Source organism: Vitis vinifera, chromosome 17, assembly GCF_030704535.1.
Source record: "Vitis vinifera cultivar Pinot Noir 40024 chromosome 17, ASM3070453v1".
Lineage (NCBI taxonomy): Eukaryota > Viridiplantae > Streptophyta > Magnoliopsida > Vitales > Vitaceae > Vitis > Vitis vinifera.
Genome location: NC_081821.1, coordinates 8,811,557 through 8,838,628, shown reverse-complemented (window position 1 = coordinate 8,838,628; position 27,072 = coordinate 8,811,557). Strand labels below are relative to the sequence as shown.

General features: G+C 36.5%; 1 protein-coding gene and 1 long non-coding RNA gene across 2 annotated transcripts; both read left to right on the top strand.

The window, feature by feature from the left end:
* Positions 1–528: 528 nt before the first annotated feature.
* Positions 529–15,757, top strand: LOC100246721 (uncharacterized). Its single transcript, XM_002280536.5, has 4 exons — positions 529–719; positions 963–1,139; positions 5,371–6,738; positions 15,410–15,757. Exons 1-4 carry the CDS (start codon positions 705–707, stop codon positions 15,443–15,445), a joined length of 1,596 nt encoding a protein of 531 aa, XP_002280572.2. The 5' UTR covers positions 529–704; the 3' UTR covers positions 15,446–15,757.
* Positions 15,758–16,750: 993 nt separating this feature from the next.
* LOC109124349 (uncharacterized) lies at positions 16,751–27,028 on the top strand. The gene is made up of 2 exons (XR_002032313.2): positions 16,751–17,055; positions 26,757–27,028. It is a non-coding gene; the product is annotated as an uncharacterized LOC109124349 (long non-coding RNA).
* The last annotated feature ends 44 nt before the right edge of the window (positions 27,029–27,072 follow it).

Sequence of the window (27,072 nt, the reverse complement as noted above, 5' to 3'; positions counted from 1 at the left end):
CAACTACGAAACTACAAGAAATAAATCAAAATGTAATCAAATACCTAATCAAATAGTATTTAAATTAATGTTTTGGTCTTCCCTACACTCATTATTGCACGTTTCCAATGCTTTATTTTAAAAAACAAAACTTTATTTTAATTCAGAAGTTGTTTTCATTTTTGAATTAAATTCTCCAAAAAAAAAAAAAAAAAACCCTTTGACCTCCTGAAATGGATTCTGACTTGAGGCTGACACTACAGGGTCTTTACTCTTTCAAAAACATGTTACTTCTCCATCGCTATGCACGACTTCTCCCGCCAACACCCCAACACACGAACCTTTAATCTTGACCGTCCATCTCTCAAACCCTCTTTCAATCACGGCCCTCCGTCCACTGACTCCCTTACAAAGCCACTGCATGCACTTGCCACGTGTTTGGATATTAACATGTAGTCCTTTTATTGGTCCACGCCATCTTGGCGCAAGGCTTACTTGGGACCCACATCCCCGCCTATAGGGAAAACGAAAAACAAACCGCACCGATGTCATGGTCTGTCACCTTCCGGGCTAGTTTCGTAATAATGCGGGTTTGGTAGGGGTAAAATGATCAGATTGAGAAGAGAAGTTTCAGTTCATAACAGACAGCTGCTACAAAGGCAAGAGAGAAACAACCAACCCCTTCTTTCCACTGAGGCCCAACAGTGTGATGAAGTAGAACGGAAATGGAAGATTCTGAGGTGAGGGTTTTCTGCAATCTTGAAGACCCACAACTGCCACCCCCGCCGCCACAACCATATGGTTTTTTCTTTTTTGAAATTTTTTTGGGAATTTTAAACTGTTATTTTTGGCTGCTTTTTTGAGGATGATGAATCGTGTAATGGGGATCAATTTCGGGACTGTTTGGGTGAATCCAATGGTGGTATTTGAGTATTGGGTAATAGGATTTGGTGTGATTCTTGGGTGGTTTCCCTTTTGTGCAGAAATTGACGGCGTTGAAGAAGGCTTACGCCGAGACAATTCTGAATACGGCGAAGGAGGCGGCGGCGCGAATAATGGTGTCGGAGCGGAAGGCTCTGAGCTCTCAGCAGGATCTATTTATGGCGAAAGAAGAAGCACTTCGTATGCTTGTTCGGCTCAAGCAGATGATGGATTCTAAGGTATAATATCCTCCTCTTCTCAAATGGGTTTTGTCTTTGTTTTGGGGTTTGATTATGGTTTTTTTTTGTATTTTATTTGATGTTTTCATGAGTTTATAGCTGGGGTTTTATCTGTGTGGGGTTTGTTGATATGGGTGTTGTGTGTCAATTGCTGTTTTCTGTGAATTCTTTCTTTCTCTTTTATTGATTTGATTGGGTGGTTTGGAATGTTGAGTGTTGTTTGGATTGATAAGAGCTGTTTTATTATTGATCAGGCAATAGAAGTGGGGAAATGTTTAATCTGCTTGGTTGTGTTGATCTCAAGAATCATTTGTGCATTTTATTTTATCTTTGAAAGAGGGCTTCATATCATAAATTTATGTTCTTTGAATTGCTTTTCTTGATATCAGTTAGAAAGTTGCAGTTGAAATAAATAATTTGTGTCATTGGACACTTTTTCTGTTGTTAGTTGGAAAAAGATATCTAGTGTATTTGGAGAAAACTACACCTAGGTTAGCTAAAGAGTTGGATACTCTTTTAGCATTGGTATATTCACATGGATGAAATGCATGTTTGAAGGATATTAGAAGTTTTAATGTGATCAGTTTGGCCCTTAATTAAGGGATTGGCTTGCGCACAATACTATCATCACTGCAATGCCTTTCTTTCATTTGACTAAATGTCAAAATTAAGCTTCCATCAAGGGAAATCTGGAGGTTATGAGCACAATATTGGTTTTCTTCATTTCTATCCTGTTGTTACGTCATCCTGGATTTAAACCATCCCTGTCGTGATATTGAAAAGCAGATACACTAGCAACCAGTGGGGGCAAGGCTTGAAGTAATGCTAATTTAAGTAGATATGGTAGGTGGTCTTGGTCATTATTTAACGGCATTAAGATATCTGCTACTTTTTTTAATTTTCTATGGTATTTCATCAAGACATAATCTTTTCATCATCAATTCAAAGGAACTAATGTGTTTTCGAATTGTTATAGTGGCATTTTGTGTGTCTTTTCTTTTTTCCTTTTTGGTAGCTATATAATAATTCATTAAAACGTGCCTTAAAAGGGGCAAACCTAGCACATGAGGAATATACATAAGGAGAAGCCCAATAGGCATTCTAGTGTAGAGAACAACTAGGAGTAAAATGTGTGAGTCCCACACTTTTTGTACTTATCCATGGAATGAAAATGTGAACATGTGCTCATAGTGTTTGGAGTGTTGGTTTGTTGTTTGGATTTATAAGATCGGCTTTGTTGTTAATCATGCAATGGAAGGGAGGAATTTTAATCTGTTTGGTTGCGTTGATCTCAAGAGTCACCTGTGCCTTTCTTTTTTCCTTAGAAAGAGGGCTTGATTTGATGTTCTGTGTCCTTTGAATTTTTTCTTGACATCCGTTGGATCGTTGTACTTGAAATGATGATCTCATTTTGTTGGACACTGCATGTTCAGTTTGTAGTTGGAAAAACGCACATTCAAAGAAAACTATGTCTTTATCATATTCTGCTACAAGCTTTTTGTTGGTATAGAAATATCACAAGGCCAAATTATTTCTATTTTACTAGTATAGCCAAGACTAGCTAAAGAGTCAGATACTCTTTTAGCTTGGTATATACGCATGGATGAGATAGAGGTTAAAGGCAATTGGAAGTTTTAGTGTGATTGATTGGCTGTTAGTTCAGGGACTAGCCTGCCCACCTTGCTATTGCAACTGCAATGCCATCCTTTTGACTTAACCATCAAAATTGAGTTTCCATTTTGGGCACTCTGGAGGTTCCAAATGCAGGTAGGTGGTTTGTTTAATTTCTATCTGTTATTACCTTATCCTGGATCTAAATCATGAATGTTGGATCAGTTAAATGTAGACACACTAGTGACTAGGGGATTAGGGCTTGAAATAATGCTAATTTAAGTAGATGTGAAAGTTGGTTTTGGTTGTCATCCAACAGCACTATGACATCTGCTACTTTTTTCCTTTTCTATAGCATTTCATTAAAACATAATCTTTTCATTACCAATTTTCTAGTTGTTTCAAATTGTTATAGTGGTAAAGTGTGTATGCGTGTGTGTATATTTCTTTTCTTTTTTGAGTAAGTGTGTGTGTATTTCTTTTCTTTTTTTCTTTCAGTAGCTAAATAATGATTCATGGAAAAGTGACTCAAAAGTGGCAAATCTTGCACATGTCAAGTATACAAGGAGAAGTGCAATAGGGATTATAGTGGCAGAGAATAATTGGGAATAATATGTGAGTCCCACAATCTTTGTACTTGTTCACAAAGCAAAACTTATAAACACGTGCCTGTGCATAGAGTGGGATTTATTTACATATTGGTGTTTTCTAAAATCAAGGTTTCACTAGTTCCTGTGCATTTATAATGCTTACAAGGATTCTGTTGCAAAGAACTTTAGTGGATTTGCTGGTGAAAAACCCTACTATGATGTGTAACATATATACTATGACTGTGTTATCATTTTGTGTTGGTTATAATTCATAAGTGTGAAATAGAATCAAGGCTTCATTATTCATGAACCAAGTCTATCAAAGAAAAAAACCATGGTCATCCAATTAATGTTGGAAATGTCAACAAGATTCCTTAGTGAGTTGATATAAGTAGCTCTTTCTGCTGATAAAATAACTAAGGCATCTGAACTAATTTTAATGAAGTGTATGTGGTTATTGCAAACCATTCTGCAATGGATTGGACCAATTTATGTTCTAACAGAATTAGAGAAGAGTAATATCTTTGCATTAGAAGTATTCTGCTTATGAAAATTGGTTATCAAATTCAGATGTCCTAGTTAATTGATTGTAGACATTTTATACAACATGCAAATTTTATTACTATAATTGTATATCATCTAAAAATCTTATCTTATAATGTCATCATGATTATTGGAATAATATGGGGAAACTAATAATTATTGTGGTAAATTCTCATTATCTTGAAACAATCATGGCTTCTAAGAGAGCTAATTGGCCAAAAAAAAAAAAAAAAAAGATTCATGTAGCAGATGCCAACTAGTTATGCTTTAAGCTTTGTCAAGTTGACTCTTATAAAATCATCATTTAAAAATTTTGGTGTTTGATATTCTCCATTTTTTCCCCAGCTGGGCCGAGGGTTGGGGTGTAGGGCAGGAAAGGCGATGAAGGGAAAAGTACTACATAGTCACCAAGGGTGCCTGTTGGTTATGATCTTGCAGGCTCAACCTGAATCCTAAGGGGCCACCAGTCCACTAGGTCAATTGTGTTACAGAGAAAATTATTTTTTTTGATAGACAAAGAGAACCATTAGATTAAAAAACGTGAGAAAACAGGGGACGCTCCCTATGTACACAGGCTGTATACAAAGAAGGCCCAAAACATGGCAACAGGAGAAAGATAAAGTCTAATAAGGATTAGCTAAACAACAACCCTATCACCCAACAAATTCCGAAAAGAGAGATAGTCCAAGTCCAAGTCCACAAATTGTTGAGACCACTCAAGCAGGGACTGAAGAAAAAGTTTCCTCAAGCTCGTATTTGACATCTCTTCCTCTAGGAAGGTTCTTCGATTTCGCTCTCCCCAAATACACCAAAACAGACAAATAGGCGCCATTTTCCAAACTACACTCTTTTTCTTCCCCATGCCTTTCATTTTCCACTCAAGAAGCAAATTTCTCACGGAATCCAGGAGCACCCACACCACCCCAAACGAAGAAAACAACAAGTTCCAAAGATCCCTTGTCTTACCACAATGAATTAGGAGGTGGTTCGCCGTTTCCTCATTTTCTTTGCACAGGTTGCATCTATTAGCCATAGACCAACCCCTCCTCATTAGCACAAGTTACAGAGAAAATTATGTTTATAGGATTGATGCAAATAACTTGGTAACCAATCTTTGGGAAACTGTTTCCTTCTGGATCAATGATGCAACGGTAGTTAGTGTCTCAACTACAACAATCTACTTAGTTTCTAATATCTTAAAGTTGCATTCACTTAAATATTTTTTTTGATAGGTAAAAGCAATTATATTAAAAGCACCTACCAAAGGGCACTTAAATATTTGTTTACCTTTGTTGCATGCACTAAATATGTTATTGGAATTTATTAATCAGTCAAGCAAATTAGAGATTTTGTCAGTGTCAAATTTGCATCATTTCGCTTTCCCTTTCTTGATCTAGTTCTTTTGTTATACAACTTGTGCTAAACAAATACACTATTGATTCTCATAAAAAAAAATACACCATTGATTTATTCTGCCACATTTGCAGATCGGTGAAGCAAAAATGATATCCTTGAGTCAACAGAAGAAAATTGAAGAGCTTGAAGCACAGCTTGAGGAAGCAGAAGATATAGTGCGAGAACTTAGGGAGGAGTTGAGAGAAGTGCAAAATGCATTGGAGAAGATGACAAAGAAACAATTGCAGGCTTTGGATGAAAAAAGTTTCAAGGGCAATGCTGGTACTGAGGTAGAGGCACCACAGGAGTACAAACTCAGTGCATCTGCTTCCTTGATACTTCCTCGTACAGGTTCACGGCCTGAACCTGTCACAACATCTGACCTAAAAAATTCAACTTTTAATAAGAGAAATGAGGGCAATAAATGTTATGGGGCAAATGACTCATATATGGAGAATTGCTTTGTTGCTAACCGGGATTTTGCCTCCATAGTCACAAGGAGCAAAGAGCCTGAGCTGTACAGAAATGGATGCACCCAGAGAATACGTGCTTTTGAAAGCAGCCTGTTGGAAGGGAAATTATCTCTTTCTGGACAAGTAGATGGTGCAATGAATGAAACAACTATTGGAGAAGAAGAAGAGGGTGGTGAAGGGATCTATATGACATCCATTCCCAAGGATGACAATGTGTGTAGAATGGAGAGGAACCCAGATGAAGCCAAAGAAATAAGGCAAGAAGATGGAAACTTGTACCCTGTTCAAGCTATTAAGTCCTTTCGCAGAAAAAGAAAAAGAGCTGTTAGATATAGCAATAAAGCTCCCTCTTCTACATGTCTTCTTGATCAAGTTACAGAAACACATCAAGCATCTGATCTTTCTTTCTCCAAAACTTACCATTATGCAATCACCAATGATCTTCAATCTGGTGAAACCCCTTCCAATAGAACTGCAAATGAATCTCAGAAGGATCCAGAATCCCCTGCAGCCCTAAAATTACCCTCAGATGCAACTGAGACAAGTAAACAGTCAGAATGCATAGAAGTTGCTGAAAATGATGCTGAATTTGTGAAAGCATGTAGTGCTCGAAGTACACTAAACAAGAATAAGGTGTTGATAGATGACACAGTTTTGTCGAGACAAGAAAGTGGGTCTCTGGAGATTTCAGAAGCTCACAATTGTACAATGGATCTTGAGACAGCTAATGTGTCAGTAGTGAACTCAGATCTGAAGGTATCTGTTAAAACTGATGTGGTTCTTAGTCAACCTGTGCTCAAGTACACATTTCGAAGGAAGAGAAAGAAGGAAACTTTGGGCCATGCTGATGGGAATATCTCTCTTGAAAAGAACACTTTGAAGAGAAGCACAGATGAGACACAAAATGGTCCTTCCGAGCCACAGCAGGCTAGCTTGATACCTGAATCATCTCGAGACAGTCGGCAAGTAGCACAGGTTGCTCGTCAGGTCAGTAAACTTCTTCCCTTGGTTTTGTGTGAGAGATATGTATATCTTATATATTTTACACATAAGTTGCTCCTATCATACTTTTATTCAAGCCCAATCTTGTAATATATATATATATAGGATACTTGTACATTATACCATCAATGTTAAGTGAGGGTCACACATTGCATGTACAGTATAGTATAACGTGGGTGCCATAAATAGTAAATAGAAATGATATTTAAATGAGGAAATTAACTCAAATCTGAACCTGAGTTGGGTCTGAAATTCCACTTCAAACTGAACTGGCCTTGATCATGTAAATCACAAAATTTCTTCCACCATGTTGCAGTCCCTAGTTAGATCCATTATCTTCGAGATTTACCTTTTAGTCATGTGCCAAAAACTGTAACTTTGTCACCTTTGTTGGACCCCCAGGAGATAAAAATTGTAGAGAAGTCAAAAGATGGCTTGCCACCCATATTTGGGTGAATCCTCCAATGGTGACATTATTATCCAACCATATAACAGTGAAAATACTGGTTCCTAATATTACAGAATTACCTTGGAGAGTTGAGTAGGTAGTGCTTCCAAATTTTTAGTGTGAAGAACCATAATTGATTAGTCCACTTAAATGTGATGATTCCAACAACAATAGCACAAAATATTTGGACACCAAATTAAATGTGAAAACCCTTATAGGACAGAAAACCATAAGCCTAGGACTGCCCCACTAAAACAATAAATGAAGTACAGAGTTTAGCAAGTAACTTGCCTCACAATTCAACTTCAGATCCTTTTGAAGTTCTTGTACTCTACCTCTTGAACCACTTTGTCACTCTTGAAGAAGCCACAAATTTTCCCATAATCTGCACTTCAGTAAAACCACTTCAAACTTTTCGAAAGCAAACATCTCAGCCTCCTTCAACTCCTTCAAGGGACATAACCTCTCCCTAGAGATTGCAACGTCAAGCTGATAGAATTAAGCATTTTGAGAGAATTTGAAATTTCCAATTCCAAATCATGAATGCTGTGCATGAATGTTTAATTTGAAATCAATAATGAAGAGCAAAAATATTAAAATCTGCTCTGAATTTACTCTCTTCAATGCAATTAGTTACAATTTTCAACTAGAATTGCCAATACATATAAAGTACACTTAAACAATCAGTTTGTCTGTTGACAAGTTGACCAACCATAATTTTTGAATATGTAAGTGTGATAAAAGATGGTGCAAATTCCTGTGTACTAGGTGTGTTCCCCTTTTTTGAGTGGCGGTTTTAATATATTTTCATTTGCAGAAGAAGAAGATGGTGCAAATTAAGTTTTTATCATGCGTACAAAGGCTAATAGGGCATTAAGTATTCTTGTCAGTAAGTGTCCTTTAGTCATTTCATAGGTGATACACTGCTGCTTTTTGGTGCATCTTAGTACTTTCTTAACATAAAACCTGTGGTTTGATCTTTATGAAAGTGAATCCTGAATAGAAAGGAATAGAGTGAATCTGGGTTGATGTGGCCGAGCCCCATAATTGCTTATGAGTTGATTTTATTGCTGAGGAGATGAACAAGGATGAGCATTCACCTCAGAAAAGTCTTTCTAGTTGATTGTTTTGGGGATAAGTTCTTTATTTATTTATTTTTTGATAGGTAAAATCAAGATAGTATTGAATAAGAAGAATGGCACCCAAAAAGCGTCCCCAAGCATATAGGAAGTATATGACTATCACCTGGTAGTAGAATCTACAAAAAGGAGGGGTTACAAAAAACACCACCTGCCCTCATCTAGAGGCCAACCAATAAAAAAAATTGATTAAAGGAAGAGGTCCTTCATCTATATATGACTTAGTCCAAGACCAAAAAGTACAAACAAAGGAGTTTTTTAGATGTTGTACCGAAAGCTCCTCGTTTTCAATGGCAAGTCTGTTCCTTTCCTTCCAAATTATCTAAAAAATACTTAAAGAGACTGTCTTCCAAGCCTTTTTGCACTTCTTGCCCACAAAGGCTACTATGTATTATATTGTTAGTTGAAGTAGGGGACAAGGTTTTCTATGATTTACAGAGTCTGTTGTGTAAATCATTATTAAGTTAGGGGCCAGTTAGACTTCTCATGAAGATGAAATTATCCTATTTTATTATTCCTAGAATTGAAAGCACTAAACCATCCTTTAAAATGAAGTCTTTGTCGATCTTAATGAGAATGTATATTGAAACTGAAAAGTGATAATAAGAGCTAAATGTTGCAGCTTCTTGATATCTGGAAAATGATTTTATACACTTCTAGGAGTAAATTTTCTGTAATAAATGCATAGAAGTGATGCCCATAGGATGATTGAACCATGGCTGGTAATAAGCTTAAGGAAGGGATGGTTGGGAGTTTGAATTACTGGAAGAAACAACCTGGAGCACATTCAGTTGAGCACATGGCTGTGAAGTTTGGGCCTCTACATATCATATTGAACAACAACACATTAGTGGAGTTTGTGGAGAGATCCATGAGAAGTGGCGGTGATATGGAAGTAGGGGGGTTGGAAGGGGCATTTGGAGCAGTGAAGGGGGATTCCTCCCAATGGTCTTGAAGAGGAATACCATGCCTTTGTGGATTGCTTCAATGGGGCATCTTTCAGTAAGTTTGTCAAATCGCCAATTGAAGGTATTGAGGGAGAAATCCTGACTCTCTTTAAGAGGATGGAGCTTAAGAAAAGGGCAAAGTTATAATATATTCCTTGTATGCTTCAGGTTGCCTCTTAAGCGCCCTTTTTCTAAAAAAAGGGCAAAGTTCGTAATGTGAGGATTGAGAAGAATTTTGTCTCAGGTTTAGATTTGAGAGGGAGCTCCACAAGCTGGAGTGCTCCATCAATTCTAGGTTTGATTCAAGTAAAGGGAGGAGTGGAAAGAGTAGGCTAATGTATACTCCTTGTATGCTTTGAGAAGAATTTTGTCTTAGGTTTAGATTTGAGAGGGAGCTCCACAAGCTGGAGTGCTCCATCAATTCTAGGTTTAATTCAAGTAAAGGGAGGAGTGGAAAGAGTAGGTGGGAGATAGCTAGGGTTTGTTAGTGAAGATTCGTATTCTCTCTTAGAATGTTGGAGAGATTAATGAGCGAGAAAAGTAGAAAGTCGTATAAGTCCCTAATTTTATCTCAAATGCTAGACCTTGTATATTTACATGAAACAAAGGTTCAACAAATGTCAATGAAGATTTTGAGAGGTTTAGGTGTGGGCAAATTTTTGGAATGGGGTGTTATGAATGCCAAGGGTTAAGTAGGGGGGATTTTGGTTTTTTCGGACAATAGGGTGTTGAAGCTAATTGATATGGAACTTGAAGAGCATTCAATTTCTTATCTTTTCAAATATTGTGAGGATAGTTTCATCTGGATGTTTTTAGGACTGTATGGATCAATTCTAAATGAGGAGAGAGAGGACTTTTGAGTAGAATGTGATATAAGAGGGCTTTGGAATGACCTTTAGTGTATCGAAGGATATTTCAATGTGGTTAAGTTCCCTGGGCGAAGGAGGAACTGCTTGAGATGCATAATATCAATGAGACTTTTTTTGGAGATTATTGAGGAACTCCATTTAAGGGTCCTCTCTCTTTCTAGTAGTCTTTTCATAAGGAGATGTGGTTAAATAATCAATTCTCATTAAGGCTGAATCGTTTCCTTGTTTTTTGAAGGTTGGGAGAACTGCTTTAATGGATTAGTTCAAAGTGTCCTTCCAAGACCAAGTTCCAACCATGCTCTTATTTTACAAGATGGAGGAGGGATAAAAAGGGACAAAATGCCATTTAGGTTTGAAAACATGTGGTTAAGAGTAGAAAGGTTCAAATACCTTGTTAGGAATTGGTGAGATAGGCTACAATGTGATTGGTTTGTATGGCCACATCTTAACATTTAAGCTAAAAGTGTTGAAATAGAGGCTAAAAGTATGGTTCAAATATGTTTTTAGGTATGTCACAACCAACAAAGTGATAACTTTGCATCAAAATGGTTTTTGGGATGCTAAGAAAGGAAAGGGAAGTCATCATCTCAAAGGAGGAGGTTGAGGCTAAGAGGGAGGCAACGAATAAATTTAGAAAGTGGGTAGCAATGGAAGAGGTCTCATGGAGGCAAGAATTAAGAGAATTATGGTTAAAAAAGGGAGATAAAAGCATGAAGTTATTCTATAAAATGTCTAATGCTTGTAAAAGAAGAAACCATTTGGTTAAAATCAAGATGAATGACGAATTTTTATCGGAGGACACAAATATAAAGGAGGCAATGACAAAAGCTTTCTATAGTTTACTCTTTGAAATGAGGGAGTGGAAGTCGAACATCACTGGGATGTCATTTGACATTTCAAGTAATGACGATTTAAAGTCCTTGTAGTCTTCGTTCTCTGAGAACGAAGCCTTTTGAGCCCTCTCAAGTTAATGTGGGGATAAAGCCCTTGGGTCAATTGACACCTCAAAGGATTTTTTACAATTTAGTTGGGATTTTGTGAAAAAGTGAGGTGATGGTTTTTTTTTGTAGAGTTCTTTGTGGTAAGCTCTTTTGAAAGAAGCCTCAATGCCACTTTTATAGTGCTAGTTACAACAAAAAGGGATGCAATAAGATTTAAAGGACTTAAGATCTATCAATTTGGTGGAGGGTTATACAAGCTTCTTGCAAAGGTTTTCGGTTACAGACTAAAGAAGGTGGTGGGTAAAGTGGTTTCAACTTCTTGACACGCTTTTACCGAGGACAAACAAATCCAAATGCGCTTCTAATAGCAAATGAAGCAGTTGACTCAAGGTTGAAAAACACTGAAAGTAGGGTTATATATAAGATGGATATCAGGAAAGCATGTGATGGTATCAATTAAGGTTTTTTGTCTCTTAAGCTAATTTTGTTGGTGTTTGGGCATCTGTCAAGGTTTAAGGATCAATATAAATAAGAGCACTCTTTCCAAAATCAACATTAGTCAAGATCAAATCGCCAGGATGTTGCTTGATTGTGCAATCTCTAATTGGCTTTTAATGTATTTGAGTCTTCCTTTAGAGGGGAACCCAAAATCAATCTCCTTTTGGGATCTAGTGATTGATAGTCTCTAGAAGGTTAGATGAGTAGAAAAAAGTCTTTTTGTCCTTAGGAGGTAGAATTACCCTAATTCAATCTTGTTTGTCACATATCCTAAGCTACTTCTTATCTCTTTTGAAGATTTTAGCTTCAATAACTTCAAGGATTGAAAAAATGCAAAAAGATTTTCTATGGATGGGTCTTAAAAGATATCAAGTCAGTTGGGATATAGTGTGTAGGCCTAATGAATTCGGTGGTTTAGGGTTTGAGAAAATTGCTTTAAGGAATCAAGCTTTATTAGGGAAGTGGCTTTGGAGGTATCTTAAGGAAAGTTCTGCCATTTGGCATTAGGTTATCTTGAGTATCTATGGGACACATCCTAATGGATGAGATGCCAACAATATAGTCAGATGGTCATATTGTTGCCCCTAAAAGGCCATTGCACTTATTCTTCAAGTTTTTTCTACACACACTCGCTTTGTGGTGGGTAATGGGACTAGAATTCGTTTTTTGGAAGATTTGTGGTGGGGGGTTCAATCAATGTGCTCACAATTTTCAAGACTTTTTAGAGTCACTGCAATTAGAAACCTATCCATTTCGGCCATTTTGGATAATCATACCTCTTTGTCTGGGGATTTTATCTTTTGTCGGAATTTAACTAATGTGGAAATTGAAGATCTTGAGAGAGTAATGCCTTTACTTTCCCATGTACATTTGTCTCCTTTTGTTCCAAATGCAAAAGCTTAGGTACCTTCTTTTTCAGGAGTATTTTTAGTAAAAAAAATTCTTAGCCTTGTCCAGTTTCTCATATTCAGTTCCTTTCCACCTAGCTGATTTTTTTTGTGGAAATCAAGCGTCCCTTCTAAGGTCATGACCTTTACCTGGTTAATGACACATAAAAAGGTAAATACCAATGACATGCTATAGTTGAGAAGGTCTTGCAAAGCTCTTAGCCTTGATTGGTGCATCCTATGTAAGAGGAGTAGATAGATGGTTGATCATTACTTCCTAAATTGTCCAATTACTTTGAGATTATGGCATAGGATATTCTCACAAGTTTGGATGGTGTGGGTTTAGCTAGACAGTATTCTTGATATGATGGTTATTTCTTTCAAGTTTTTTGAAACTCTACTAGAGGCAAGACTCTTTGGAAGATCATTTGTCTCACTTTGTTGTGGATTGTATGGCGAGAAAGGAATGCTAGGATTTTCAAGATACTTGGAAGACATCAGAGATGATGTGGGACTTGCTTCATTTCTATGTTTCTTTTTGGACTTACAGTACTGACATTTTTAATCCCTATTCTTTGAGTGTAATTCAGCTTAGTTGGCTTTCGATATGTACATCCAAGGGTTGGGCCTACAGGATCAAGTTCCTAAATGAGCTTCAGGAGGTGTTATACTTGTATAGGCTTTTTTGTTCTTTTTGTATAGCTTTCCTTGTATGGTGGAGGTTTCTTTGGGTCTTTTGATCAGGTTTGTATATCATGGGGAGGATTTCTCATCCTTCTCATGTTTTTATTCACTTTTAATTAATACATCTATTTTTTCTGATAAAAATAATAATAATTAAGGTTTTTGGTTGGCAACTTAGAAAAAAATAGTTTTTTGTTTGAAGTGAATAAGGTGGATTAATTGATGCATTTCTATGTGTGGCTTTATTATATTGATTAATGGGCTCCTTGTCGTTTTTTTCTAGACTTCCAAAGGCTTGAGAAGGGAGACCTAATATCCTCCTACCTTTTCATCATGGCCATGAAGGCTTTCTCCCATATTCTAAGTAGGGTTAAGGAAGGGGGCTTCTTAACAGGCTTTTCTATGGGTGGAAGAGAAGAAGGAATGAAGGTGTTCCACATGTTATTTGCTAATCATATACTCATCCTTTGCGATGCCAGTGAGGAGCGTATGGAACATTTGAGCTAGGTATTCATGTGGTTTGAGATAATTTCAGATGTAAAAATCACTATAGAGTAAAATGAGTTGATCTCAGTAGGGGTGGGGGGTGGTCTTTGATATGGAGAACCTAGTTGGGATTTTAGGTAAGGTGGGCTCCCTCCCTACCAGTTATCTGGGCCTTCCATTGGGAGCTCCTTCCAGATCTACACTGGTTTGGGATGTGGTAGAGAAAAAATTTCAAAAATGACTTGCTTTTTGGAAAAGACAATACTTATCAAAAGGGGAAGGACTAACTCTAATAAAAAACACTCTTTCTAGCTTGTCAATTTACTTCGTGTCCCTATTTTTCATCTTGAGAAATGTGAGTGTGAGGTTGAAAAAAATTCGAAGAGATTTCCTTTGAGGGGGAGATGCTATGGAGAAAAGTCTCATATAGTAAAGGGGGGTTTGGGTGTTAGAAATATGTCCATTCTCAACATAGCTCTTCAAAGTGAATGGTGTTAGAGATTTGGTATTGAGAGGGACTCCTTTTGGAAGGAGGTGATTATAAGGAAATATGGGGAGGAAGAGGGAGGATGATGCTCAAGAGTAGTTAGGGAAAGGTATCAAGCAGGAATATGTAAGACAATTAGAAGTGGATCAGAGGTTTTTAATTGTAGAATTGGTTTCAGGGTGGGCAATGGGCGGAGAGTGAAATTTTGGAAGGATAAGTAATGTGATGACTTATCCTCCTTCATTGCTTGGAAGCAGTCATCTTATGGCAGCTGATTTACACTTTGGTTGGACTAAGGAATGCACCCTTGAGCTGTGACTTCATTGGGAAAAAGAGGAAGAAAGCTTAGAGAGTTGTGCCCTTATGCCTATTATGGAGCATGAAAGAGAGAAATAGGAGGACATTTTAAAATACTGAAAAAATGGATCAAGCAATCAAACAATTATTTATATATAATTTTTTGGTGTGGGTCGGATTGTACTGGAAAATTGCTCTTTGTTCATATTAGATTTCATTGGTTGGTTGACCTCTAGGTAGCGGGTGGGAGTTGTTTTTTATGTATCCCTCATCTTGGTGTGGCATTTTGGCATCTTGTATACACCATGTATACTTTAGCACGCCCTTTTGTTAGGCACTGTCCATATGATGAATATAATGGTTATTTACCTATCAAAAAGAAAAAAAAAAGGGTTGGAAGCAGGAGTCCTGAATTACATATGGAATGTGCAGAAGGACATTGGTAAAGCGTTAGTGACGCAGATAAGGAAGTTAAGACGTGTTACAAAAACATATTAATTAGTTTGAGGACTAAATGAAGCTCATAGGAAGCATTTACATTTATGTTTGAAGAGAACTACAACATCTGAGAGTTTTAACTTTCTCCCTTTTTTCATTGATAAGCAAGGACATAATTTAGAGACATCTAAGAGTTTAAAAATTATTAAAATCAAGTATTTGTTCCCTTGTGAGACTTCAAATATTTTTTATGTTTTCTTAAAGTTCCACCAAAATTTGGGGCCAAGATTACTTTCACCCTATGTCATTCTGTTTGTAACCGTGTTGCTATGCCATTTGGAAGCACTTTTCTTGGTGTCTATTTAACACTCCTGGTAATTGAGCATAAAAGAAAATCCTTGGACCATATCCCCTCTGATAGCCTTGTTGTTCATTGTAATATATTTGTGTGGTTCCGTGGCATGATGAACTCCTTTGGTGCTTTAAGTGTCAGCTATATGTTTATTGACATCTTTCTGCATCTTTTTGTGCACAGCTAATATCTTTGTCAGAGAAAAAATGGTGGCAGTAGATTTGCCTTCAAGTGGCAACGGTGTCCAACATGCAGGATGCCAATGGGATGGTCCCTCCCTCTGCAATGTAGTTCTGAAGGTGATTTAGTCAAGAAAACCGATGAATGACTGTCTTATCAAGAGACAAAAGTAGATCCCCAAGTCGATGATATTTAGGCATGATATTCGGTAAGTTATTACCAGAGCTGTATTTCTTTAACTTCTCTCTGTCTCTCTCTCTCTCAGACATGAATTGTGAATTGTTTATGGCTGTGTTGGCCAAATCTTGATCAGTTTTATTTAAGTAAATTCTATTGCCACATTTTAACCCAGATTACTCCTTGTTGTATGATGATAACTTGTATGTGTGGGTGAGTTAAATGAATGGTATCTGTAGAGATGATGGAGGGATTTTTGTTTCTTGGTGCAAAATGGTTGATGGTTGTCATGCCATTGGCTCACCAACTCTGCAGCAGGGCACCACTATTTTATCATGTCTAAGATACATTCATTGGTAAGCTTTTGAGAGAAGTGCTTTCCTCAGATTGAAAATGTCAGCCAAATGATGGCTGAGTTTCTTCCTCCACAACTCCAAGCCTTTTGATCTTGATAGAGCAATTTAGTAAATATTCCTGTCAGAAATTAGAATTGAATCTGCATTATGGTCATTTCCAGAGATTCTGAATGGTTTTTGGGATTCTCTCTCAAACCATGAATGGCATTCCCTTGTTTAAATTTCTCCTGTTTTCACATTTGGATTTTAGTCCTTCTATTTCCATTCTCTGCATCTGTTTGGTTTATCAGAAAGCTAAGGAAAATAAAAGAAAATAAATTGTACTTGCTTTTGTTAACCGAACTGAGCTGTGTTGCAAGCCATGGTGTTTTTAAGTATGAGACAAGCCTAAATTAGAAATTAAAAAATATTTTAAAAAAATAGAAATATAATGTTTTTAAACAATATTTTTAGTTGTTTTAAATTTAATTTTTTATTTTTTAAGAGTTAATAATTATACAAATATAAAGATTGAGTAAAAATAAAATATTATATGTTAAAATTATTTTTAAAAACATTTATGGAGGGTTCTTAGTATATGAATATAAATTAAATAATAATATTTTGGTAAAATATGATAAAAAAAAAAATTAAAAAAAAAAAAATCATTGATTAAATAATTATTCAGTGAAATTTGATAAACACCCAAGTACTAGGAATTATTTCCAATATCTCTCCAAATCACTTAAATTAGTAATACTATTTTGTTATAAATTTAGCTTTTATAAAATTAATAATATTTATTTGCTAAATGGGTTTACAAAATACGCTCAGTGGGAGTTCCAATCGCACGTGTGACGGCTCAAGCTCAAAACAGGGAGCACGTGGGAACACATTGTTTGCCGTTTTTAAACTCCCGTGAGGGGCTTAGATGGGGTGGAGGCTGTGGAGCACATAGAATCAAAACCAGAGAGAAGGGGGAATTGCGGGAAGCGCAGAAATATGAGTGCAATGAACAAAGCTGGAGATTGGGCCTTCAAGGCGCTCGTGGGGGGCCTCAGCGTCGCCACTGTTTATCTCTCCGCGACATTTTCCGTCAACGTCTACAGAGGCTTCGCTTGGCACAAAGCTCAAGCTGTATACTCTCTCTTCCTTCTTCCATTTTCCAATTGAATCCCTAGGTTTTAGCATTTTTTTTCCAATTAATTCTGTCGATTTTGATCATTTCTGATTGTTTTATGTCTTATTGTTTTGTTTGTTTGATTCCCCTTGCCTTCTCCGAGTTTCTGTAAATTTAGGTGATTAAGAAAAAAATAATTTCTTTTAAAATTGGTGTATTTTCTGATGTGAAATAGGTTTCTTTATATTTATGGAAATTCTAAGGTAACCTTGTGATATACCTTACCCTGATTTGAATTGTTAAAAGAAAAAATCTTAAAATATTAGCAATTTTACAAGTCTCTCATTCTCATTGGATCATAGTGGGATCCGTTTGTAATTGACCCGTATAATTATCGTGGAGTCATTAATTTATTTTATATAGATAATTAAAAATAAATGTTTGCAATAGGATATGCTTGTAAAGAATTTGATGTCGGCTAGAACCTACAAGAGTGACCAATGATTGAGATCCTTGAGAGAAAGGGTCGCGGATGTAATCTAGGACAACGGAAACTATAAATGTAGAAGGGAAATAGGGACAAGAAAGGAATTAGATGAGAAGAGAAGGAGAAATTAGATGAGAAATTGTGAGAGAACAAGAAGAGAGTGAAAAGACGCAATTTTTATTTTTATTTTTTAAAAAATATTTCCCAAAAAGAAGAATAATAAACTTATTGTTATAACTGACCTTATTTATAAACAATTCAAGATACTAATCCTAAGGAAATACTATTCTAATTTTAATTGTTCATTGAAATAATAGTGATAAGAATTGGAATTAAATTAAAAAGCTAATTATAAAAAAATTAATTTTAAGGAAAATAGGAATCCTACTTTGAGCATAAATAGGGATTCCTGAATTTTTACTTCCATGTTATAATATGAAGGTTATGCTTCTTAAGAGTTAGAGTAGAAGTTAAGTATTTGATATGTTGAATAGATTGATTTGGTCAATACCCTTAAATTGCAGCTTGCTATCCCTTTTAATGGCTTAGTAGATTTTAAAAGGATAGACTTACCATTACATTTTAACCCCTATCATAATGGGTGACATCAAGGTCATACAACCAAGGAGACCTAAGAGAATAGGAGCAGCATCCATGGGAAGAATATCACACCAAATTCTGTATGGTAATGGGAAATAAATATTTTTTACACACAAAGAATGAAGTTCTATTTACCCAAGCTACTTGATAGGGATAGGATGTGGTTCGGGTTGAAGTTTCATCTTAGCAACAATAGCTTTAAAAATCACATTCATAGAGTTGTCACTATCAATAATTAGCTTACAAATTTTATCCCACATTTAATATAAGTGTGAGAAATACAGGTATCTTTTCACTTATTGTTATCCGTTGGAGTGGATAAATATTTCACATGATACTAGTGTGGGTGTGTTATCATTCAATCATTCTTCTTCAACATGCTCGCTGAGATCAAACACTTAATCTAGGGGTTCATAAACTAGATGGCTATCTTCACCTTGTGAAGTGGACAACGTGATGCTATATGATCCCTAGCATGACTATGGCAACAAACCACTAGACTGAGGATTGCTTGAACTTGAGTCTTTGCCTCAATTGATGCTTACTCCTTGACTCTCATTGTTATTGCCTCATGAAGTTATTTGACTGACTTTAATAGCTCTCATAGGCCTCAAGTTTTTTCCCATTCTATCATGACATAAACCTTGATAATCATAAGACTCCTTGGTTTGAGAAGTTATACATTCTAACTAGGAATTCTAAGGCATCTCTCAATCTCTCAAGCCTCGTGATAAGTTTCTTCTAAACTTTTGGGAGAATGGGGGTTTCCCTTTCTTTTAATTTCCGATTTTACCCATTAATGAATTTTGCTACAATTACCCAAGATTCCTTTCTCACATCTCATCTCAACTTAAGCTCCTCAAAGTGAGCCAAGTAGTCTATCACAATGGAGGATAATTGCCTAAAGTTAATCCATTGATCTAGCAACCGCCTCATATGATGTGTAGGAAGATATTTTTCTTTCAACTATTGTTTCATTTCTGCCCAAAGGGTGATTGGTTCCTTACCTAAATGCTCTAGGTTGAACTGGACACTTTGCAATATCTCTTAATAGAACCAACAAGTTTCATTTTGGTGAAGCGAATACTTTGGATGTCTAGCATATCATACCATTCAAAGTAATCTTCAAGATAAACTAACCAATCAATGAAAACATTAGAATCTAACAGTTTGTTGATAACACCATATTTACCTCAAGAGCCTGTTTAAAAGAGTTATGAAGACTTAAGATTATTTTGTTGGTGTTTTGGTATGTTTTACAATTGAAGATAAATCTAGATTAGATTAGAGTACCTTACTAGGAATCAATATAAGTCAAAACCTACTTCTTGATTTGGTTGCCACTTTAAACTATAAGGTTTCTAATTGACCTCTATTTTATTTGACTCGTCCATTTTTTTCTTTTGTGAGGGAAGGTTGGGTTATCCTAGAATTGTCTCTTTTTAGGATCCATTGGAGAAAGCTCACTTGTCCCTAAGTAGTAGAATAACTCTAGTCCAATCATGCTTGTGTCAATGTGTCATATCCCCGCTTATTTCTTTGTTCGTTTCTAAGCCTCTAGCCAAAGTGGCTAATAAGATTAAGAGATTATAGAGAGACTTTTTGTAGTCAAGCATTGGAAAAGGAAAGAGAAGACCATCTTGTAGGTTGGGATTAGGTGTGTAAGCCTAGAATGAAGGGGGTCTGGGGAAGATAGCCTTGAGGAATAAGGCCCTTGTAGGTAAGTGGTTGTGGAAGTTCCCTATGGAGAGTGATACTTTATGAGACAAGATCAATTGGAGCATCTAGGACCACACTCCAATGGATGAGATACCAATATTGTTGTTAGGTGGTCTCATTGGTGTCCTTAGAAGGTCATCACACAAGTATTCCCTGACTTCTCTTGTTTCACTCGTTATTCTGTGCGTGATGGTAATACAATTTAGTTCTAGGAAGATACTTGGTGAATTGATCAACCTCTTTGTGTCTAGTGTCCAAATCTTTATAGAGTGGTAAAGTCGAGAGATTCTTATGTTTCTTCACTTTTGATCTCATCCCTTTCTTTGTCTTGGAATTTCAATTTTCAATGCAACCTTTTTTACCATGAAATTGAGGAACTTACTCTCCTTATGTCGACTTAGACCATTTCTATTTATTGCTGACTTTCCTACATATGAGGTTTTGGTCTCAGATACCCTTTACTCTATTCTCAACCAAGTCATTCTTTAAGGCCCTCTTTATTTCTAAAACCTTTTATTCTGCAAACTTCATTTAGAAATCTAAAGCCCAACTCAAAGTCAAGGCCTTAGCATAGTTGATGGCTCATATGAAGGTTAATACCAACAATTTACTATAGAAGAGAAAACCTTACAAAACCCTTAGGCCATAATGATGCGTCATGTGTGAGAGAGTGGGGAATCAATTGATCATCTTTTTTGGCATTTCCTAGCTGCACTAATATTATGGCATAGGTTGTTTAGACTTATTGGGATTGACTAGGTTCTACTTAGGAGTGTGGTGGAGATGTTGACAATATTCATTGCAATTGTGGAGGTCTTCTTAGAGGGAAGTCACTATAGGGCATTTCTATTCTTACATTAATTTGGATTATCTGGTGAGAGAGGAATGCGATGATTTTTTAGGTCAAATCAAGTACTTTGGAAGCAATGTGGGATTTAATTTATTTCCATTGATGTCAACTAGTACAATGTTTGTGGGCACCCCTTTGAGCATTATGCTGCTAGACTGGAACCTAGTATTCAGATCTACTAAGTTGGTTGAGGAGATAATCTCTACCCTATATGGATGCCTCATCTAATAGGTAGACTCAAGTTGAACTTTAATGTGCATTCCTTGCCAAGACAATTGGGAATTGGAAGAATCTTATGGATCATCATGGAACATTAGTGAGAGCATTCTCTAAGAATGTTGGAGTGGGATCTAACCATCCAGGTGGAGATCTTAGCTTTGTTGGAAGATCTAAATCTTGCTAAATCTGAGGGCTTATTTAACCTTCTAGTAGAGGAGGGGTTTTCAATAACGCCATCTTGGGTAAATAAGGAGAGAAAGTCATGGAGGTTTGATTGGTATCTATGCCAAATTTTTTATATTAATCTAGAGTTGGTGTGCTCCTTCTATTGGATTCCTCAAACAACTAACCATATAACAAATATGTTAGCAAAGTGGGATTTTCTAACCCTTAATTTTTGACTTCGTATTATTAACCACTTTAAGTTGTTCATTTCCATCAATATCTTGAGTAGATAGTTTTTCTCTTTTGATCAGAGAGTCATCCAATGGTTATGTTTGGGGGGTTAGATCAGTCTTTATTATTTACTTATTCCATGATTAAAAAAAAAAATGTTTGTTGCTAATTTAAAAATAAAATAAAATTATGGTTTATTGCCTTTCCTTATTTATAGCTCAGCCTAGTCAACAATGTCTACTAAGAACATTGAGGAATTTCCTAAATACCCTTTAACGCACTCCAAAAAATTATACATAAAGGAAATCTTGATTGCTTAATCTGCTTATTCAATATTTTGTTACAACTTCTTGTTTCTTTCCTTCCATATGATCCAAAAACAAGTACATAGGAGTAGTTCTTCAAGCTTTCTTTCTCTTCTTCCCAGCGAAGGAACCATGCCAACTCAAATAATCACCTTTTACTAAAGAGTCCATCACTCAAACTACAACAAACAAAAAATAAATCAACTACCATAGGATTACTGCTTTTGAGCAATGAAGGAGCATATGCTTGTTTGTTTCTTCTTCTCCTTTACACAAATTGAATCCATTTGGAAACATTCATCTCCCTTTTAGATGGTCTAATGATAAAATCCTTCCCCAAACTGCTTTCCATGCAAAATAGTTTACCATTATTGGAACACGAAGGTTCCAAACAATGTTGGCGAGGAAAGACTATTCTTTAGGTAGATAAAGAGAAGTAAAAGATTTAATTGAGAATTTATCGCACTTCATTTCCAACCAAACATTTTATTCTCCTCATCCCATTGAATTGTTCATGCTTGTAATTTCCAAAAAAAGGCCTCCAACTCATCTAGCTACTAATCATTCCTCTATCTTCAGAGATAGGGTTCCAAAAGCCCCCATCCCCAGGTTGTTCCACACCTTTGCCACCCATGCATCTTTAGTGGTGGGTATAGAAAACAACGTAGGGAAAGACTCTCTCCCAATGATGAGTCACCGCACATCCTTTCAAAATTTCACCTTTCATTCATTGCCTATGATAAAACATGTTTTATAGTTAAAGACCTCTCACTATCTTCAAATTGCCTTCCACAAACCCACCTCCTACCCTTCCTTCACTCCCTTGAAGCATCATCCCTCCTCTTCTTTCCCAAACTTCCCTACAAGCACCCACTTCCTAACGAATTCCCTCCTCTTCTAATACCAAGGCCCTCGTTCTTCTTGTCCATGCAAACAATTAGCCAATTTACTAAACGCAACTTTTTCTCAAGTGCACATACCCTAAGGAAATCTCTTTGTATCTTATCCAACCTTAGGCTTGCCTTTCTGGGGTTGATGTATAATGACATTAAGTAGATTAGCATGCTAGATAGAGTACTTCTAATTAGATTTAGTTTTTTTCCTTTTGATAGGTATTGTCTCTTCTACATAGCAAGTTTTTTCTAAAATTTTTCCTCCACTGCATTCTACACGTGTATATTAGAAAAGGGCACCCAGCGGTTGACTGAGAGTGCATTGTGCTAAGTACCTCTTCAAGGGCTGTAATGCGTATTTTGCTCCATTTTAGCAAGATAATAAGTATTCTTTCTCTTATAATGATGAACATTTCAATCAAATTGCCAAGGTCTTTTGAGAGGCCATTGACAAGCATCCGAAGGAAGAACGTCAAAATATGTCTCATCTTCATACTTCCCAATGCAGAATTTGATTTTTCATTGTTGAGATATAATTTTCTCCCTTCCTTTCTTGAATTAAGATAGCTTGTAAGGCTTATGAGGTTGTACTCATGCAAGCTTTAGCTTATGTACTATATGTTTGGACAACATGTTCCCAGCACTACCTCAATCAATCATCAAAACACACTTATTCCTATAAGATAAGCAATAGGTTCTGAGAATATTGTTCCTTAGCCACTGATCGTCATCTTGCATTGTCAAATGTATAACAAGGCTTTCAGCATCAAAATTTGTCTCACAAGTTTCTTCTTCCAAATCCTCTTCAGAATCTTCTGAAAAAATTGGCCCCCTTGCCTCTTTATCTTCCTGTTCAACGAGATTAACTTAAACTTTCTTTGTAGGACATAATAACAGTGGTGGCATGTCTTTCCACATTTAAAACACTTGGTCCTTGATGAAGAAACAACCTTTCCCAGCCCTTTATTTTGACCCCCTGCATCTGGATTTGGGTGCTTGAAGATGATTGCTGAATTTTTCCTTCTATGAAACAATGTTTTCTCCTCTGAAGTCTTTTTTTTTTTTTTGATAGGAAACCACAAAGGAATATATTGATAAAAATGAAGTACAAGAGAAGGATGAGGAATCCTCCCACCAAAGAAAAACAAAACTACAAGGAATCAAATATAAGAAAAAACAAGCAAACACTCTAGTTAGACCAACCCATTGGGATTACACACTGCTAACCAATCAAGTTGTAACACGTTAAGGGGAATCCCCTTAAAAACCTTAGAACAAAAAGCCCAAAGAGAAGCTAGGAAACGAATAGAATCCCAAAGATTCTCTGAATTCTTTGCTTTATCCTAAAAAATCCTTGCATTTCTTTCCCGCCACACCACCCACATTAAAGCGATGCACGTGGCTTGCCATAAAACAATCCCTCTCTTAGAAGATCCAAAACCATTAAAATTAGTAGATAGCATGTCAAAGATGCTCCTTGGGGGAACCCAATCCGTCTTTGCTAATTGAAATAATTTGTGCCATAACCCCATCATCAAAGAGTAATGGAGAAAAAGATGATTTACTGTTTCTCCATGCTTCATGCACAACTTACAAATGTCGGGACTAAGTGCTTTGTAGGGTCTTCTCAACTGTAGCAAGTCATTAGTATTAACCTTCTTGTGAGCCACCAACCAGACAAAGGACTTGACTTTAAAGGGGACTTGAGAATTCCAGACAAACTTAGTAGGGAAAACTAGAGGCGAATCAGAAAATTGAGATAAGGCAAGAAAGAAATATTTGATTGTAAAAAGTCTTGAAGGAGATAAAGACTAGGATCTCATATCTGGAACCGAAGGTGATATATGTAGACGATCAAGAGACCGCGTGAGGCCTTCTAAATCTTCTATCTCAGAATCGGAAAGGTTTCGACCAAAGTTAAAGTTCCAAGAGAAAGGGCGAGTAGATCTAAGAATTGAAGAAATAGGAGTATTTTTATCCGTGACTACACTAAGTAGTCTTGGATATTGAACCCCCAAAGGTTGGTCCCCCCACCACAAATCTTCTCAGAAACGAATTCTATCCCCGTCTCCTACCACAAACCGAGTAAACTTGGAAAACTCTTGGGAGATTTGTGCAAGCCTTCCAAGGACAACGATGTGACCATCTGACCATATTGTTGGCATCCCAACCATTGGAGTGTGATCCATAAATGTTTAAAATAACCTGATGCCACAGAGCTGAACCCTCCCTAGGATATCTCCACAACCATTTCCCTAAGAGAGCGAAATTTCTTATAGAAATCTTTCCAAATCCCAATCCCCCTTTCGTCTTCGGCTTACACACTACATCCCAGCTAACTAGATGATCTCTTTTGCCTTCCCCAACCCTTGAGAGCTTCCTCTTTTCTTATAGGGTCCCCATTTACTCTTTGCCTTGAGTGCCATTTGATAATGCTTCTTCAAGAGAATGGATGGAATGCAGCATGGGTTCTCCTCCCAAATCAAACTTCAACCCATTTAAATATCATGCCATAAGTTGATCATCTGTCTCATTTAGATTTATGACTCATGAACTTACAAAATTGCTCCGTATAATCTTCCACATTTTGATCACTTCAGTAATGCAATTGATGAAATTTGCAGTGAAGAGTTTGGGGATAATCTAATGGTAGAAACTTCTCATATAGCTTTATTTTTCATTTGAGCCCAGGAGCTCACTCTTTGGAACACCTTTTCTGTGACAGTTCTGTTGATAGTGCTGCCGCCACTAAACTAGAGCATGGCCTTTCAATTTTGTAGCAACAAACTTAAACTTCCTCTCTTCACAGAAAATTTCTCTCTCTAAAACTACTCCTAAAGAGGCTATCCAATCACAATATTCAACAGGATTGAACCATCCTTCAAAGTCTGAAACTTGGATTTTTCAATCTGTTCTTTCAGAAGCCCTAGCCAACAGTTCCATAGCAAAAAGGATTATTGCCTAAAACCTTGCAGTTTCTGCTAGAACTAGAAGTAGTATTAGACCTAACTAATGGAGGATAGATTCTTGTTGCTTGCAGACCAGGATGAAATTTGCCAAAGCACCCTGTACCAGGTTTGGCCCAGGCATGGGGTGAGATTTTCATGTTGGGGACCGGTCAGGTGAGGGGTGACCGACCTCCAACCAGCCCTGATTGGCAATGTTTCACAATCGAGCACATGTATGCATACGTATTCTTAGATTTGTATTATCGTATTATGCCTATCTAGCAAAATTTGTGGGTGAACCTAAGAAGACCTAAGTGTATGAAATTTGAGTGCTTGAAGTCCTCTTTATTGGAGTCTAGACGAGAACCAAAAATACTGAAACAGATGTGGATATTGAATGCATCAATAAAAATTTTACATGTCATCCACTTGACTTTTATTTAGTATAGTTAATTGTTTATTACTATCATTATTATTTATGTGACAGCTCATTTTTCTTTTTGATTCAATCATCTTGCATCCTGGGTTTTTGTGAAGTTAGGTAGGGATTAGTTGGATAGTCTAGTCGACCTCTAAGGTTGGCCATGGCCCATCAGGATGCTTATATTGTAGTATGCTGATTGGAGAACATGGCACTTCCCTCAACATTTCACTTGCATCTGGCTGTTTGTTCTTGACTAACTTGCACTATCGTTTTAAAAATAGATTCATTTTCTTTGGTGATCTACAACCAACAGGCATTGCAAATTTGTCTTGTGGTTGAAACATTTGATACTATAAATTATAAGTGTGATTGAGCATATTAGTTGTTGATATGGTGGAATAAATTCATTATTATGAATGCCTGTGAATTGAATTTCACAAAAATTACATGTTTCTTATTAAATTACAGAAACTGTTAAATGCAACATATATTTTTTAAGATTAATGTATTTGTGTTATGTCCCATCATATTAGACCCTGTTTGGGAGTGCTTTTGAAAAGCATAAAAGTGCTTCCTACTTTTTATGTTTTGGAGTGCTTTCTCACAAAAGTTAGGTGTCATGCAAATTTTTGAAAATTACTTTTAAAAGTCAAAAGATTCACTTGTAATACACTTTTTTTGTTATATCTAAACACTAAATGATTCTCCTTAAAAACTCTTCTAATGAAAATGTTAGAAACAAAAACACATTTTAACCAAAATCACTCCCAAACGGACTCTTAGCTTTTTGTGTTGGGTTGTTGTGGAATTATTTATTGCTGTCATATTTCTTTTGGTAGAGAGTTAACTTGAGATTGAATTTTTTTTTTCCCTGCAGAAAATGGAAGAGACTGATGCTAGTGACCAAACCGCATGACTTGAAATTTTCACCATCATCTTAAAAGTCTAGAGTTCACATATTTTTGGTCTTTCCTTCAGTGTGGGGATATGCAATGCCAAACTTTTATGGAGCTTTGTCTTATCCATGTGCTGTATTCAGGTTCGGGTGGGATGTGCATGTTCCCAAAACCTACTTCTCCATGAACATGAATTCATCATAATTGGAAATGAGTTTCCGGGTAGCTGTGATGGGTACCCGACTTTTTTTTATAATGCTTCCGATATTCTTTTGTGTGTTACGTCAATGTGAAAGT

Excerpts from the sequence above, each read along its gene's own strand:
- LOC100246721 (XM_002280536.5), top strand. Across the intron at positions 1,140-5,370 it reads AGCAGATGATGGATTCTAAG|ATCGGTGAAGCAAAAATGAT; the intron begins GTATAATATCCT and ends CCACATTTGCAG. Across the intron at positions 6,739-15,409 it reads TAGCACAGGTTGCTCGTCAG|CTAATATCTTTGTCAGAGAA; the intron begins GTCAGTAAACTT and ends TTTTGTGCACAG.